General features: G+C 58.0%; 2 protein-coding genes and 1 long non-coding RNA gene across 3 annotated transcripts; 2 read left to right on the top strand and 1 right to left on the bottom strand.

Moving 5' to 3' along the window:
- The first annotated feature begins 1723 nt into the window (after window positions 1–1723).
- LOC121107500 lies at window positions 1724–3832 on the top strand. The gene has a single exon (XM_040651971.2). It carries the CDS (start codon window positions 2303–2305, stop codon window positions 3830–3832), a length of 1530 nt encoding a protein of 509 aa, XP_040507905.1. The 5' UTR covers window positions 1724–2302.
- Window positions 1911–8678, bottom strand: TMEM222 (transmembrane protein 222). The gene is made up of 7 exons (XM_040651973.2): window positions 8558–8678; window positions 6790–6874; window positions 6387–6418; window positions 6197–6286; window positions 5863–5959; window positions 5576–5706; window positions 1911–4679 (listed from the first exon to the last, which is right to left on the bottom strand). Exons 1-7 carry the CDS (start codon window positions 8671–8673, stop codon window positions 4592–4594), a joined length of 639 nt encoding a protein of 212 aa, XP_040507907.1. The 5' UTR covers window positions 8674–8678; the 3' UTR covers window positions 1911–4591.
- Window positions 8679–8763: 85 nt separating this feature from the next.
- Window positions 8764–12449, top strand: LOC124417369. The gene is made up of 2 exons (XR_006932070.1): window positions 8764–10388; window positions 11065–12449. It is a non-coding gene; the product is annotated as an uncharacterized LOC124417369 (long non-coding RNA).
- Window positions 12450–12750: the final 301 nt, after the last annotated feature.

Genomic DNA, 12750 nt, shown 5'->3' with positions numbered 1-12750 from the left:
TGTGTCTGTGTGTCTGTGTGTCTGTGTGTGTCTGTGTGTCTGTGTGTCTGTGTGTGTCTGTGTGTCTGTGTGTCTGTGTGTCTGTGTGTGTCTGTGTGTCTGTGTGTGTCTGTGTGTCTGTGTGTGTCTGTGTGTGTCTGTGTGTCTGTGTGTCTGTGTGTCTGTGTGTGTCGTGTGTCTGTGTCTGTGTGTGTCTGTGTGTCTGTCCATGTGCTGCCCTCCCCTTCCTCTCCCCACGGGGTGCTCAGAGCCGTGCACATGTGCCCCCCAACCCCACAACACCCCCCCCACCCCCACCCCCACCGCTGTTCCTGTGGGTACAGCGGAGATGCAGTGAGCACAGCCGGGTCTCTGCTGGGGCTCAACAGTCCCCACTGCGGCGGATGGATGCGGCGGGGTGATGAGTTTGCCAGGTCTCAGCCCACGCTGGAGCTGAGCTCCGTTCGCTGCAGTGGCCAAAGACAGTGCAGGCCGGGCACCCACGGCAGGAGCATCCCCACTGAGCACTGGGTGTGAGATTCTGGGCTCTGGGTATGGGATTCCGGGTTCTGGGTGTGGGATTCCAGGCTCTGGGTGCAGGATTCTGGGATCTGGATGTGGGATTCTGGGCTCTGGGTGCAGAACTCTGAGCTCTGGGGGCAGGATTTTGGGCTCTGGGTATGGGATTTGGGGCTCTGGGTATGGGATTGAGTTCTGGGTGCAGGATTCTGGGCTCTGAGTATGGGATTCCAGGCTCTGGGTGCAGGATTTGGGGCTCTGGGTGTGGGATTGAGTTCTGGGTGCAGGATTTTGGGCTCTGGGTATGGGATTCCGGGCTCTGGGTGCAGGATTCTGGGCTCTGGGTATGGGATTTGGGGCTCTGGGTATGGGATTGAGTTCTGGGTGCAGGATTCTGGGCTCTGAGTATGGGATTCCGGGCTCTGGGTATGGGATTTGGGGCTCTGGGTATGGGATTGAGTTCTGGGTGCAGGATTTTGGGCTCTGGGTATGGGATTTGGGGCTCTGGGTATGGGATTTGGGGCTCTGGATGCAGGATTTTGGGCTCTGAGTATGGGATTGAGTTCTGGGTGCAGGATTCTGGGCTCTGGGTATGGGATTCCGGGCTCTGGGCGCTGGCAGCTGCCCCGCAGGCACCCAGAACAGGTTCTGCCTCATTTCTGCACCGGGTGTAGGGAGCGCGTGGGCAGAGCTGCAGCCGGCTTTTGGGAGCAGATCCCAACCCCACACCCAGCCCATTCCCTCGCATTCATCGTTTGGTTCCCAGCGTTCCCAGGGGGGGAAACCGAGGCAGGGGGCACACGGCAGCTCATGGCTCGTGGGGGGGGGGGGGGGGGACATCCTGGGGACCCCCGGGAGGGGCTGGGAGGGCATGGAGGGAAACCGAGGCTTTTAAGGCGGCTGTGAGGGATGGGCACGCAGGGCTGGGGCCGTGCACGGGCAGGTGGGGGATTTCAGTGCACTTTTTAGCTGCTGTTCTGCCCCTGAGGGCTGAGGGGGGTCGGCTCCCCCCACACGGGGGGCATCCCGGCCGGTTTGGGGGGAGAGAAGGGCCGAACCTCAGGAGCGTCCTCACAGCTCAGCGCACGGACGCGGCTCCGCAGCTCGGCAGCTTTTGGAGGCCTGGCACGAAAGCAAGCCCTGGCACGGCAGCCGGTTCTGCCTGCACTGCAGCAAAGCTTCCCTGCTCTGCAGCAATCGGCTCCCAGCGCCAGCCCTGCTGCTCCCAAAGCCCTCCGCAGCGCAGCGCTGTGAGCGCCGCCACCAACGCGGGCAGCTCCGCGGGATGGAGGCCGTTGTGCTCCTCCGTCCTCGCGGCGCCTTTGGGTCGGAGCTCCGCTCGCCCGGGGGGGGGGACACAGAATCCCCTCTTCTGCAAGAGAAAAGCCTCGACAACGAGAGAGGAGCCCGGAGACGTCCGCAGAAGTTTATTTCCCCCACCGTCAGGGTTATGAAACCACAGAAGCAGAGTTTAAATATTTACAAAGTCATCCAGCGCCCCACGGAGATCAGCGGAACAAAGGAAGGGGAGACGGAGGGACGGCCCCCAGCGAAGAGCAGCGGCTGAGCCACGGAGCTCCGCGTCGGGAATGGGGGGGGGAAAGAGGGGAGGGGAAAACTGGAAGGGAAGGGACGGAGCCAACCCTCGTGGCTGAGGGCACAGCGAGGGAGCGCAGGGAGATGGGGGTCGCCGTGAGGGATGCGCATCTCTCGTCCGCCCCCCTCCCAGCCGTGGGGGCGCAGCGGTGGGTCCGCCTGCGCTCACACGGCTTTATGCCGCACCAGCAATGTGCCAAAGCAGTAAATGCGAGCCCAGCGCCGTGCCCGGCTTGCAGGCTGCGTGCTGTCCCTTCCCTTCCACGGGCAAAGATGGCTCTGTGTGCTCCGTGAGGGCCGGGGTGGCAACGTGGGATCTCTGCTTCATCTCAGCCCAACTGACCGCAGGGCTCCGCTGCTGCTGCTGCAGGGGAAGAGTCTCTGTTCCAAACTCAGACCCGGCACAAAAGCGCTGGGAATGGCACCGGACACTGTAGGAAATCCCAGGAGTGGGGATCCCACTCCCAGCCTCCCCCGGCAGCTCCCAGCCTCGGCTTTGGCAATGCTTATAACACATGGGGACGCAGCCCTACGAGTCTCCGGGTTATTGCTACTGCGTAAGACGGGTTGGTTGGCTTCAGCCCCACGGCTCCTGGCACGTCCTTGGAGGGTCTCAGGCTTCCATTCAGAACTGGGGGGCGTTGGGACTCATCTCTCCCATCCACCCGGGGCACATCAGCCCGCAGGCAGGCGGGGCGGCTCAGCAAAGCTCCACGTTTCCCCCGTGAGGTTCTCTCTGATGGAGATCTCAGCCCCGCAGCCTGCTCTGCACCGGGCAGGAAGTGACAGAGCACGGAGACAACAACACCTCCGGGTGTGGGGATGTGGGGGTGGGCGCCGAGGTCTGCGCACCCCCAGCCTGGCACTGGGTGACGCAGACAGCTGGGGGGGCATGGAGAAGGGAGGGGTGCGAGGGGACACTGAAACAGGGCCATGGGAGAGGAGGAAATACAGAAGGAGGCACGCAGGGGGGGTCCCTGTGCAGCCGGGGAGTGCGGAGGTGAAGCAGAGGGGAGGCACAGAGGCAGCCAGCAGGGGATTGGAGGGGGCTTTTGCAGCAGAGGAAGCCACAGAGATGGTGCGCAGACAAGAAGAGCTCCCTTCCCGACCACAAGCACCGAAATGCAGCAGGCAGGGGGGGTACAGAGCTGACCTAAAGCCACGTGGCTGCCCGACCCACAGAAAGCAGCACCTGCAGGCAGCACCTCACAGACCCCCCATCCAAACCCACCTCCTGCTCAGCACTCCTCTCCCCCAGCACCCATCCTGCCTGACCCCGGGGCACGGGAGGGCCATCAGAGCCCAGCACTGCGAGAACAGCACTTCTCACACCCAAACCAGTCCTGTGAAGCGCTTTGACCCCACGTGTGCTGTGCAAAATACAGCACGCCCTCCTGTTCTCCATGCTGGACAGATGAAAGCCAGTGCCCTTCTTGGGCTTTGCAGCAGCAAGCAGAGCACGTCTGCCTGCCAGGCCCTCAGCCTCTCCTTAATCCTCCACCAGCCCCACACAGCTCAGGTGCTGCTCTGGAGGCACGGATGCCATCACAGCCCTACACAGCCCTTCTGTCCCAGCAGCACCCACCCACCGCCACCTCTGCAGGCAGGAATTGTGTGCCATGCAAAGCACGGAGGCTCAAAGGAAAGTGAAGGAGCTCGTGAGAAGTGCAAGGACAACTTCAGGCACCCGGTGCACCAGGAGGAGCAGGGAAGCTGTATTTTCTCTGGCAGAAGCTAAAAGGGATTTGGCAGCAGACTCCCAGCTCTGCAACGTGCTGCTGAAGGCGTGCAGCCTGCCATGAGCCGTACCCGAGCCAGTCGACCTCCTTTCCTGCTTTTCTGGGCTCAACCAGCAGGACCAGATGGATCTGCCCTGCCACAGAGCGATCCTCTGTGCCTCTCCTCGCAGGAGGGCTGAGCCACCAACACCTTTCTGTCACCGCCGGGGACCGTCAGCACCGATGCACACCCCCAGGCAATGCACAACCCCAGGAGGAGCCCCACGCCTCCACTCCAAAACGTGTGCTACGGGAGAGTCGTGCAAGAGGGACACGACCCCTCCTCGGAGGCTGGAAATCTAAGGAAGCATCTGACGAAGTGTGGCAGGAGGAAGGAAGAGGTGATGGGAGGGAACCCCAGGAGGTGTGACCGCTGGCGTTCCTGAACCAGCAGGAGGGGGTTTGCCTTGAGGCTCTGCCTCGTGCTGCAAGCCAAGGTGCCCACACCTCTCCTTTCCCAACAGCCAAATTGCAGAGGGAACATATTGAGGGAGAAGTCAGGAGGCTTCGGGAGCCCGGCACCGAGAAACGCCAGCGACAGAACAGAAACAGAAGGGTAAGAAGGCAGTTCCAGGAAACAAGGATGAGCTGTGACAGTGGAGTGGAATTGCAGCCTTCCCAGACAATGCCTCCCGGAGTGCCGGGCCTCTGCCTCACTGAGTCAAGCAGTCACAGTGCCTCCTTCGTGTGCCCACGGGATGGGGAACTCACAGCTGTTATCACCGCAGATGGAGCGTCAGAACGACCGTCAGGATCGCCCCCAGGAAGAGGACAAAGGGAAGCCAGGTCTTCACAAATCCCCCTATGCTGCAAGAGGAAAAGGAAAGGGAAAAAAGAAAGGATTTGAAGTCAGCGGAGGAACACAGGAGGGACAAAAAGAAGCGACGATACGTGGAGAAATCAGAGGGAGACAAACGCTTTCCTTCTCCATTGCTGCAGATCACGTGCAGATTTTGGTATGACGTGGGGTCCACAGAGAACTGCATCACAAACCACAGAGCTCTGCTTCCACCACAGATCCCACTCACAGTCCAGCACGTGTCACATCTACGCAGTCAAACAATGGGATGCCATTGCAGTCAGTCTCACTGATGGTGTATTTACCCAGCACAGCAGGGAGCGCAGCCCAGAACAGCTGAAGTTGCTGTCTGAGAACAGGCCAGACCCAGCAGAAGGGAAGCAGTGCAAAAACATTATGCAGGGCAGCTCTCACAGAATCTCCTCTCCAGGCCCAAGGAGTTGAAATGGAGATGAAGTGCCCATCCTTTCTAATAAGGAAAGCTCAGGATTTCCCTCTCTGCTCAAGTTGGAAATCAGACTAGTTCTAATGTAAACAAGATGCAGGAGGGAAGAGAAACCAGCGACCCTTGGAGACAAGCCATCCTGTGACCTTCTGTTCTGACCTAACCCGGCCATAAGACAACACAAGGGAAGATCTGCTCTAGCTCACATTTCCCACATTCCTGGCACCCTCAGTTAGATGCTGGAGGCAGTATTTTGGGAGCAGCATTCAGTGCGACCCAGCAAACACTCCTGGTTCTTCCCCTAAGAACAAGCAGCAGGCAGTGATGGCACCGGGACCTCTCACCCACGTGTTGGGGAGATGCTCCTCCCTTCTCCAAGGGACGGGCAGAAGCTCTGGAGGGATGGGAGAATGAAAGAAGAGGATTCAGCTGCCTGCTCCTGACTGCTCCTCAGCTCACCTTACGTACTTCCCATAGAGGAGTGAGAAGAAGCAGAGTTTGACCATGTTCCAGGAGGTGCTGTTGTCGTATCTCATCAAGTTTAAGGCCAGAGCCACGTGAGAATGGCAGTTATCACAGCAAAGGTTGTGCTGGAACAGAGAAAGGAGTTAGAAAGGCCGTCCTTGAGGCTCCCCACTCCCACACACTGCACAGGTGCCACCCCTACAAGGGCCACACGGAGGGGGGAAATCACACACACACACACACACACACACACACACACACACACACACACAGAGCTGTACCATTCGGTGCTTGTACTCCTCCGAGGCGTCGTGCACAGCCGTGTCCCACGCATTGGGGCTGCTGGAGTACACTTTGCCAGGATCCAGCTTCCAGTACCTGCAAAGACAAGAACAGATCACATCCCTCTGCCGCTCCCCCTTCACAGCAGGTTTACAAAGCCCAGAACCTCTCCTCTACCCCCAGAAAACAGTAACGAGATGCAAGCGATGGCACTTCAGCACAGCACGGGCACCACTTGGAACACCCATTGCTAACATAATCTTTGTGTGTTTCAGCTTTTGCTTTCTTTCTTTTAAAAATGCTGCATGCAGACGGAGATATTAACACCGTTACATCGTTGTTACGCCTCTCAGAAGGTTCAGCTTGACGTGGTTCTCCTTGAGAAGCACAACACGCAGCAGTGGTCTGTGTGAATGAGGTGACCTGAACACAGGAAGCAGCATTACAGCCTGTCTGTCTCCGCGGATTAAAGGACATCTGCAGGTCAGCTGTTTGATTAATAAAAAGTAATGGGAGCACTTACTTCACTGGCTTCCCAAATGCCATGTTGTCTTCCTGCAGCAAAAGGGAGAAGGGTCTCATGAGGACAATGCTGTGCAGCGTTCGTGGCTGAACACCCCCCATTACCCAGCAATGGAACTGCCAAAGGGCCCCAGCAGCGTCGGGATGCCAAATGCAAAAGGATTTAGGCCCCAAATTCACATTAAGAGCACATACTATGAGATTCCTTCCTCCTGCCCACAGACCCAAACCAGCCTCTGCTTATCTAATCCTCCTGGGCTGGAGGAGAATGCACAGAGTAATGGCAAAGATCAGAGACATCCAACACCAGTGCCCTGCAGAACACAGAGGGTGGCTCAAAACTCCCTGACATGCAAACCAAGCCCAGCTTTTGGCTTAAGCACCAAGACCCATCTTCTACTTACTGAGACAAAATACGGCCCCGCAAAGTCCCGAATGACTCCCGTCGACGTGCAGATGCCCATATGGCCGATGATGGGGAAGAGCCATCTACAGAGGGAATGGGTGAAGCATCAGGCTGAGATATCTGCCCCCAAACCGCACCGAGAGCGTGCAGTGTGCTGCCAGGAGGCTGCTGGAGTGGCTTCACAACAGACAGCACGGCATAGACGGGCAGGGTTGGTGCACGAGGCAGCCAGGAGGTGACAGCAGGTGAGCCACTGCCACGTAGAGATGCAGGAGTGGTAGGAACAGAGGAAGAGCACGCAGGGAACACCTGGAGCTGTGCTGCCCTGATGAGCAGACCCACGGTTGGCTCTTCCACGGGGCGCTCAGGCTCTGTGTTTTACCAGCTCTGTGTTCCCACGCCTAAAGCTCAGGTCCAGAAGAAGCAGTCCTGGGATAAAAGGGGACTTTTTGCTTCGATAAATGAGGGGTAAAAAGGTCATCCTGCCCAACTGCCCATCTACGCTGCAGCCTTTCACTGCAAACCAGACTTTGGCACTGCAGATAGGAAATGAGGTTCCTGGCTCCTGGCGTTCCCTCACCCCTGAACGCTCCCCTTGTTTCAAAGGCTTCTCCTCAGCCCCAGTATTCACAGAGAGCAGCAGGTCTGAATGCCAGCCCACCCACGGGCACGGTGATGTTACAGCGCTCTCCCACAGCCTGCAGCCTTCCCAGCCCTGCTGACCTCTCCCACTCCTCCCTCCTTTCCCCACACAAGGCCGTGCCCAGCGAGTAACATCTCAGACAGCACCACAGCGAGGCTGCACAGGAACAGATTCTCAAGCCACAGCTCAATTAGAGAGATCCCAAAGTGATCGAAACGGGGAGACAAACCACACGTGCTGATAAGCACAGCCGAGGAGATAAAACTGCACACATCTCTCGTCGATAACGCAACCCCACAGCACGGAGGATCTGCAAAGGCTCATCTCCTGCTCTCGTGCCACTTCGCCCTCTCCTCTGCCCTTCCCCACCCGGCGCGGTGCAAAGCAGGCAGGCGGCTCCCAGTCTGCACAGAGCAGTTGTGTCGGCCGGGAGCACAGTGCTGCCACAGCACCGCCACCTTCAAAGGTGCGGACGTTCCGCCCTTTTGCTCCCCACTCTCCCCTCAGCCCTGCCTGGCTTTCGAGCTTCCAAATCCGAGGACGGCGGGAAACGTCATGGGGAGAAAACCGGAGCAATTATGCAATCTGAAGAGAGGTTTTGCCAACTAACAACGCTGGGATTTCCGCCGCAGAACAAAACGGACAGGAAGATGCTGCAGCAACCCGGGGAAGGAACCCACGGGCAGACACGGAGACCGACAGCGGGGCGGCACAGCTCCGAGCACCCGGCGGGGAGGGGGGGGGGAAGGGGAGGAAGGTGAAAGCAGTGCGGATTCCTCCACAGCTGGAAGTGCCGATCCCGACCCGGCGCGCACCGCTCCACATCTTCCGCCCGCCCCGCAGCCCGGCCCAGCAGCGCTCCTCATTGGAGGGCGAGGCGGACGGGGAGCAGCCCTGAGCGCGGCCCGGAGCCGCACGGCGCGGCCTCGCCCTTCCCCGTGCCCGGAGGACGGCTCCCAACTCCGGCACGGCGGAGCGCAGCCGGCAGCCCCGCACCGCGAAGCGCCCCCACGGCCCGTCTGCCCCGCGCCCTCCCCTGCCGCGGGGACAGGAGAGCGGCAGCCCCGGGGCGGCCTGCTGCTGCTGCTGCTGCTGCCGCCGCCCGGCCCGGCCCCGCACTCACGTCAGCACGGGGATGGGCGTCCACACCACGCAGTACGGGAAGCGGCCGCGCTCCACGTCCAGCCCGGCCCCGCCGCCGCCATTGAACTGCTTCATCTTGGCCTCCGCTTCCGCCATCACCCGGGCCCGCCCCCCGCCGGGCCGTCGGGGTGACGTCACTTCCTGGAGACCGCGGCCGCTTCCGGTTGCGGCTGGTAACCAGGAAGTGGGAGAAGCCTGGAGGCCGCGCGGGCGGGCGGGGCCCGGGGAGCGGCAGTGCCGGCGTGAGGTCGCGGGGAGGGCCCTGGGCTTTGCTTTGCGGGCACGAGAAACGATCTCTCTGTAGGGCCGCGGCGCTTCACTGCTCCTCACACCCGCCGTGCGCAGCCACACGGCCCGCGGCCCTCCCGCTGTCCATCCAGCCCTTGGCCACCCCCCCTCCCCGGTACCCTGCGAGAGAGGAGGAGGAGAAGGGAGCACGCGAGGAGTAACAGCGCTTACAAATGAAGCAGCAGCTTAGAAAAAAATAACAATTGCTTTATTAGGAAGTTTAATTCAAAGCACAGGAGGAAGCTGAAGAGGAAGGGTGTTTGTTCCAGATTGCCACCCCAGGACACAGAAGGAGAGGGACGGCGTCGCTTCCAGGGCCAGGATGGGGGTGCTGTGCCTATGGGGCACGTCCAGGCCCCGCTCTCCTCTTCAGATCCTTCCCTGCTCCTCGTGGAAGCCACTCATTGCCTCCTCTGGCGATGCTGAGCTGCGGTTCCATGGCTCGCAGTACTGAGCTCTCCATGCCGGCTGTGAGCTCAGGCAGCACAGTGCCAGGGCTTGTGAATAAAACTGCCTCACCCCCAGCCGGCACACTGCTCTGTTCCTCCTCCACGGAGGCACTGCAGAGCTGAGCACGGCGCTCACACCAGGAGCTGGCTTTTGTTATCCACAGCCCAACCCTGGCAGTGAGGAGAGCCACGCTCCCAACAGTTGTCGTGAGGTCACGGCCTTCACGTTACCATCCCATTTTGTCTTGTAATCCCTCTCCTTCATCAAGCAATTCTCTCTTCTCTACTTCATGCACTCTGCTTCCCAGCACCTGACTTAGCTCAAAAATGGAGCTGAGCCCAGCCTTTCACATTCGTCAGCACATTCTCCACCAGAGCAGCACTCCAGGGACAGAACAGTGCTTACATGCTCACAACGTTTTAGCCTAGTGAAGCTTTCAGTGCGAAAGCCCAGGAGCTCAGGAACCTCTACCCCTGGGGGAGGGACATCAGAGGGGAAACCAGTCTGGATCTGCTGCTGTGGCAGCAGAAAGCATTGGCTAACAGCCTAGTTCAGAGACAGCCTACCTGCCCTCCATGCACACCAATATCACACGAGTACTCAGGCTTCAACTCAACTCAACTGCAACCAACGTTTTCTTCTACCAAGCCCTCAGGAGATCATCTGCCATCACTTCCCAGTCTAGAGCACATTTGGGAACAGACCTTTCCAGGAGGGAGGGCTCCAGCAGAGCCACTCAACCCAGCACTCGCAGGAACAGCTCAAGTCGAGCTGCAGTGCAGCACTGGCTCAGCATGACTGTCACTGCATCAGGGCTGATCGGGAGCCTGAGCCCGTGCTCCTCGTAATCTGATGGTGAAAGGATTCACAGAACAGTCCAGGTCCAGAAGAGAGAAAGCAAAGGAAAAGCAGACGCTCCGGAGAGCACAGCCACGCTTAGTGCTTTGGTTTCTAAAAGACGCTTCCTATTTTGGCACTTTGGATAGAAGATACACACAGAGGTTCCATGTGTTCCAGCGAACACCTTTTGTTCTACAAAGAAAAATATTTGCATTGATCTGCTCCAAGCTAACGTAAGTACCAGAGATTGTTGAAAGCCATGAACCGGGCCCAGCATTCACATCAGCTAACGTGGTCCTGGCACGTCTGTCAGATTAGACAATGGATTTGCTCTTCCTGCTCGTGGCTCGCAGGCTGCTAAGCAGCGTATCACCAGGGACGAGTTCTCTTGGCAAAGCCACACAGGAGGGACAGCACTGACAGCCTCCACGGGACACGTGTCCCCACAGTGCCACTGCACACCTTCCCTCCCAGGCAGGGGCCATCTCATGAAGCCCAGTTTATTGCCTCTTAAACCAAATGCAGGAGGGCAAATCCAACTGCTGGAGCACAGAACACCATTTTCCCCAGGCTGGATTTAGAAAAAAAAAAAGAAAAAAAAATCAATACATCACTCCTGTACTGCACAGCTTTCTTTGTGTTCATCAGGCAAGCAGAAGGGCTCTCCATCCCCAGCACCGCACTGGCAGAAAATGGGTGAGCAGTAGCTGACAGCAGGGTCTTCCTAGTGACAACTGGAAAGCTGCTGCTGTTGTTCTGCTATTGATCTAAGCAGAATACAAAACACCTGAAGTCAGCAGGGAAAAATAGCTGCAGTTGGAAAAGAAACTGTAGGGGGGTGGGGAGCAGGGGTAGAGCAGGTAAGAAGTTTTCCATGCATAAAATTAACAGCCGGGCATTTTATTGCAGCTATCTTGCCCGACTACAATAGCGGATTAACGTAGGGAGCAGGAACACTGCCACCATTGTTTCTGCAGTCTCTCATTTGATGAGAAACAAAAGGTTTCGCTCCCATTTCTGCCAGCAACTTGCCACCAGTGGCTCCTCTCCTGTTGTCAGCAAGGAAGCAGCTCTACCTCCTGTGGGCCCAAGATGTCCTCGTGACAGCAATCTTTGCCTGCTTACTGCAGGCACCAGTGTGACACTCGCACCCTGGAGACACAGAGCATCCCTGAGAGCGTGGGAAGGAGGAGCTCGGACCCCACAGCACCCTGGGCTCGCCCCAGTGCATGCCATCATTGCTGCAGCTCAGCCCTGGGTTACTTCCCCTTTCTACCCTGGCTCATCTCTGAGCCTGAGAGAAGCAGGCACCCAGCCAGCTCTCGTTCAGCAAGCGGCTTCCTTGGGAACCTTCCCTGTTGTGACAGCTCAAACATTGCAGGGACTGCCAGGACCAAACCACTCAAGGAAGAGATCCCCTCCCCCTTCTGACATTGACAACCACAGCAGCAGCAGGCAACACCGCGTGCAGGAGCCTATTTAAAATGTCACCGAGACACAGGCTGATGGAGGACACCAAGGCGTCCTTCCCCTGCCCTGGAGGTGATGCTGGGGTGGGCTGCTTGGCGTTTGTGTTGTTCCTCTCCCGTGGTCTGTGCCTGCTGCAATTTGACAGCCTCTAATCACTCAGCGCGAACCAGAAACGTCACTCTCATCTGTATTGATGGTGGTGCTACTCACCAGCACAAGAACACATGCAGGTTCAGCCACCCACCCCAAAAGCAAGCCTCTGAGCCATCTCACCCCTCAGCTTTAACCTTCAGGTCTTTTCTGCCTCCCCGTCACTTGAAAGCTGCATTTTCCTCCTCTCTCCCTCTCCAACAGACGCAGCCAGTCCACAGGGCAACTTTTATGTTTAAAGGGAAAGCCAGCAGCTTCTCAGGGATGCAGGGTACAGAGTGGAGGAGCTCTAAGAGCCACGTGCAGGTCACAGTGATTTCTCAGCTGTGAAATCCACCAAAAAAAAAAAAAAAACAACCCTCACCTTTCCTCCTCACCTTCCCTGGAGGGGCTGCCATCAGCCTCATCTCCTGCAGCAACAAGGCCTGAACAAGGCACAAGGAGCATAACACGCGGAGGACTTAATTCCCTGCTGCAGCAGCAGGCAGTTCTCTGACATCCTGCTCCCATTTTGCTCAGAGTCAGGAGCCATCTTGAGCCCTTTGCAGACTTGTTCCTGGCACTGCAAACAGTTACAACAGAGAAGAGTGAGCTCATCGCCAGGGCCGTTGTTCCACTCCCCCTCCAACCCAATCCTCTTACTCGAGTTACAAATAAAACCCATTTTCTTGGTCCTTCTTGCCATTTCCACCCACAATTCAACCGCACGGCTTCCCCTTCCATGCTTCCTCTTTGTCCAACCACCCAGGCCAAGAGCTGACCTAATTAGCTGACTGCCAATTCCAGCTGTGGATGCACACCGCTTTGTTAGAGCGGAGCCATCTTTTAACGTCATAATTTTTATCAGACAGGATTTGCAATGAAGAGGCCTGAAAAGGCCTTCAGCTGAAAGGTGCCTAACAGGAATTTCTGAGAGAAGAGTTCACGTGGATTCTGAAAACAGCAGGCTGGCTTTCTAACTCATGGCCCAGCGCT

This window comes from Gallus gallus, chromosome 23, assembly GCF_016699485.2.
Source record: "Gallus gallus isolate bGalGal1 chromosome 23, bGalGal1.mat.broiler.GRCg7b, whole genome shotgun sequence".
NCBI classification, from domain to species: Eukaryota; Metazoa; Chordata; class Aves; order Galliformes; family Phasianidae; genus Gallus; species Gallus gallus.
This window is presented reverse-complemented; position numbering and strand designations above follow the sequence as displayed.